The sequence below is a fragment of the Lotus japonicus genome, chromosome 3 (assembly GCF_012489685.1).
Source record: "Lotus japonicus ecotype B-129 chromosome 3, LjGifu_v1.2".
In the NCBI taxonomy this organism is placed as follows: domain Eukaryota; kingdom Viridiplantae; phylum Streptophyta; class Magnoliopsida; order Fabales; family Fabaceae; genus Lotus; species Lotus japonicus.
This window is the reverse complement of record NC_080043.1, coordinates 3,786,421-3,789,524: the sequence shown is the minus strand read 5'-3', so window position 1 is coordinate 3,789,524 and position 3,104 is coordinate 3,786,421. Positions and strand designations below refer to the sequence as shown.

Genomic DNA, 3,104 nt, shown 5'->3' with positions numbered 1-3,104 from the left:
TAAATTGTTGCTACAAATGTTTCTGAAGGAACCTAAAAGATGACCTCAAGAGAGCTATGAATGTCTCTACAAAATAAGCTACAACTACAATAAGCCCCTTTCTCACTTTCTTCCTATCATCCCACTATGTACCATCAACAATCAACAATACACTACATGTTGAGATCTAACACTAAAAAAGACATTAATTTGAGTGCAGAATGAAACAGAAAACCAGAAGAAAAACAATGCATAATGCTCATAAGTCATAACTGCAACCACACCTCTCTATGAACAGAGAAAGAAATTGATTTCCACCAGGATACCATGAATAGAAGCCTGCACCATAGCTGACATGAGGGTTGTGTTGTTAAAAATAGATTCTATAGCAATATCATTATCAGGTGTAGAAATAGTAAACACTCCCCCAATTCTTGCTACCTAAATCAGTGAGGATGTGCTTGAACAAATGTAAGAACATACAATATATATAAATTTTTCAAGATCATCTTTACGCTTGATAGTATACAATAATACAAAGATATATAACTTAATTAGTTCCAAACATGGTAATAGGATCATCAGTATATTCCACGTATTATTATATATAAAGACTATTCAAGACCGAATAAATTTCTTTATTGGAGAATCATCTTCCAGCTTATAACGAATATAAAATCAAAACAATTTCATCCAATCCAGAGGTTGTCCAACCAATAACAATGCCGGTAGAAAATCATTCAAAAGAAAATAATCCAAATCATGTTAAAAAAAATCACAAGGATTTTTAAAAAAAGTGATTTAACAAAAATTCAGTCTAGCAACGGTGGTAGGTTACATAAGAATAAGATTAACACTCAAATGGCCAAACCAAACTTTCAACATAATCAGAGAGCAAAAGAATATTGTTACTTTTAGTTGTAAGTGTAGTTCGCTCAACTGTATTAGCTCTCTTATCATACAGTATTGCTTGATCATCTCTAAAACTGCCCAATACGAGTGTATCACCATTGTAAAGGCATAGTGGAAATAATTGATACGTAACAAAGACGTATTCATCAAGGGGCTCCCAATCAAGATCCTGATAACTAATTTTTAGTAATTGAACCCAAGACTCTACATCCCCAAACTCCTTCATGTGCCATATAACAAAATGGGTTCTCTTTAAGTCATGAGAAAAACATAGGTTGTCCATCAAAACCCCAATACTTGGCTCAACACAAGGCACTTCATCAAAACCCTTAGGCGGCGACAAGAGGGTGTACGTCTCCGCCCCAAGATCAAGCGAAAGAATCACAAGTTGCTCAACAGCAATATTCTCCGCGATATACAGAGTGGATTCATTACAAGATGCCATCCAGTTAAGAGTGTCGCTAAGATTCACCCCAGCATTTAAACCCGAACAATAACAGTTAAAAGGAAACATGGGAGATTTTTTAATGTCTCTCCAAACATTACAACCCAAGGTGAAGACGCTAACTTGTGAAGCTCTAGGGATTTTTTTAATTTCAAAGAACACCACCTTGTAAGTGTCGGTTGAGTTATCATAACCGAAGCTCAGCTTGTAGTTGCTCTTAACAAAAAACAACCCTAATTTTTTAGACATTAACCTAGTGGCCGGGTTCCAGAAACTGAGCCATCTCTGTCGAAACACAGAGTCTTTAGAAGAACCGTGCAAGCAGATCAACCCATTGCAGGAACCAACGACTCTATAGCGGTTGATCTGGGAGAGACCAAACTACCCGTTGACAAGGGGTAGGAGAGGGGGGATCTGGACGTGCTGAAGGGCTCCAAGTTGGCAAGGTCCCGGGAGGGGCTCCTGCAAGACACTCCGATGCTAAAGTCAGTGAATGAAGTTGTGAGAATCGTGAGAATGGAAAGAATACGTTCCCTTTTGATAGAAGAAGGGTTCCCTTTATATAGGAGAGGTAGAACTAGGGTTGGAGCCATGCAACGTCATGCATGGCTCGTACCTGAGGGCATGGATCGCCGTTGGATTTCCTGCAGAGGAACAGTGATCCAACAGGTTTGGGGGCCCCTACGGACCTGCTCCAGCCAACCTACCCCCTAGGGTAGTTGGCCTAGGTCAACCTCTAGATAGTGGGCCCCCGATTCCTTGTCCTCACCCTTGGCAGTGGGGCCCATCAGCAAGGGCTCTTAGACTCCCCTGAACTGTCCCTTGGGTGGGACACTCCGTGGGGCCCTGCCTCGTCCTGGGTGCCCTGTCCGTCCCCGGTCAGGGCTCCCGGAACAGTAGCCCCCTAGCCCTGGTCGGCTGTTCCAGCGGAGCGAGGGCTAATGTGTCTTGTGTTGGTGGCGACATGGGGGTTCTCGGTGTAGTAGAGTAAGGTTAAAAAATTTAGAACTTTATTCATTAATGGAAAGGGGCCGTTTGGCCGTTACATTTAGTACCCCTAGAAAGGGGGTGTTAATCGCATGGCGTGGTAGCGGAGGCGAACGGTTCCTAGGTCTTCGTCGAGACTCTCTCTCGTGGCTAGAAGGGAGGTCGGCTCGGCTTCGATTTCGCCCGTCGTTCCCGTCCCTTCGCCCTCGTGTTCCGTGGCGGAAACCTCTAAGCCCTAAATTAGCATGCTAACCTCCGAGCGGCGTCGGTGTAATTCCCACATTTCCTCCGTCAGCTCCAAAAATGTTAGTAACCCCGCCTTCAGTTGGGGGTCAAGATCCTTTGTCAGAAGCCTGCTGACCAGGGATCTGATCCTACTGGGGGCGGTGGCCTGCGTTTGGTAGGAGTAGTATAGGTTGTGGTCTAGAGCCTCGGCCCTGAGTGCCTTCAGGTAAGCCTCTGTGGAGGTCATTCTGTCCGGGGGTGAGTGTGGAGCCTGCAAAGGGGAAGCGGTTACCATTTATAATAGAAACGTTCTTGGGTGGTAATGCCCTTTAGCCTTTTCCCAGGCGTTTTTCTTGGGAAATGAAGGGGGCATTAACTGCAGAGGTCGGTGGTCAGCGCACGCTCTCCCTAGGTTGTATATACAGATTCAACCGACCGGGTTGGGATCTGACCGTGGTGGTTTGGTGTTAGGACGACTGGGTTTAGTGTCGAGTGGGTTGTTGCCTGGTTTGAATCTGGGAAGCCAAAAAGACGCGGGAGAATGGGACGGTGGGGG

General features: G+C 44.7%; 1 protein-coding gene across 1 annotated transcript; it reads right to left on the bottom strand.

Moving 5' to 3' along the window:
* Positions 1-267: 267 nt before the first annotated feature.
* On the bottom strand, positions 268-1,336 carry LOC130742661 (uncharacterized). The gene is made up of 2 exons (XM_057594763.1): positions 851-1,336; positions 268-420 (listed from the first exon to the last, which is right to left on the bottom strand). The coding sequence occupies exons 1-2, from the start codon at positions 1,334-1,336 to the stop codon at positions 268-270; spliced, it is 639 nt and encodes a 212-aa protein (XP_057450746.1).
* Between the last annotated feature and the right edge of the window lie 1,768 nt (positions 1,337-3,104).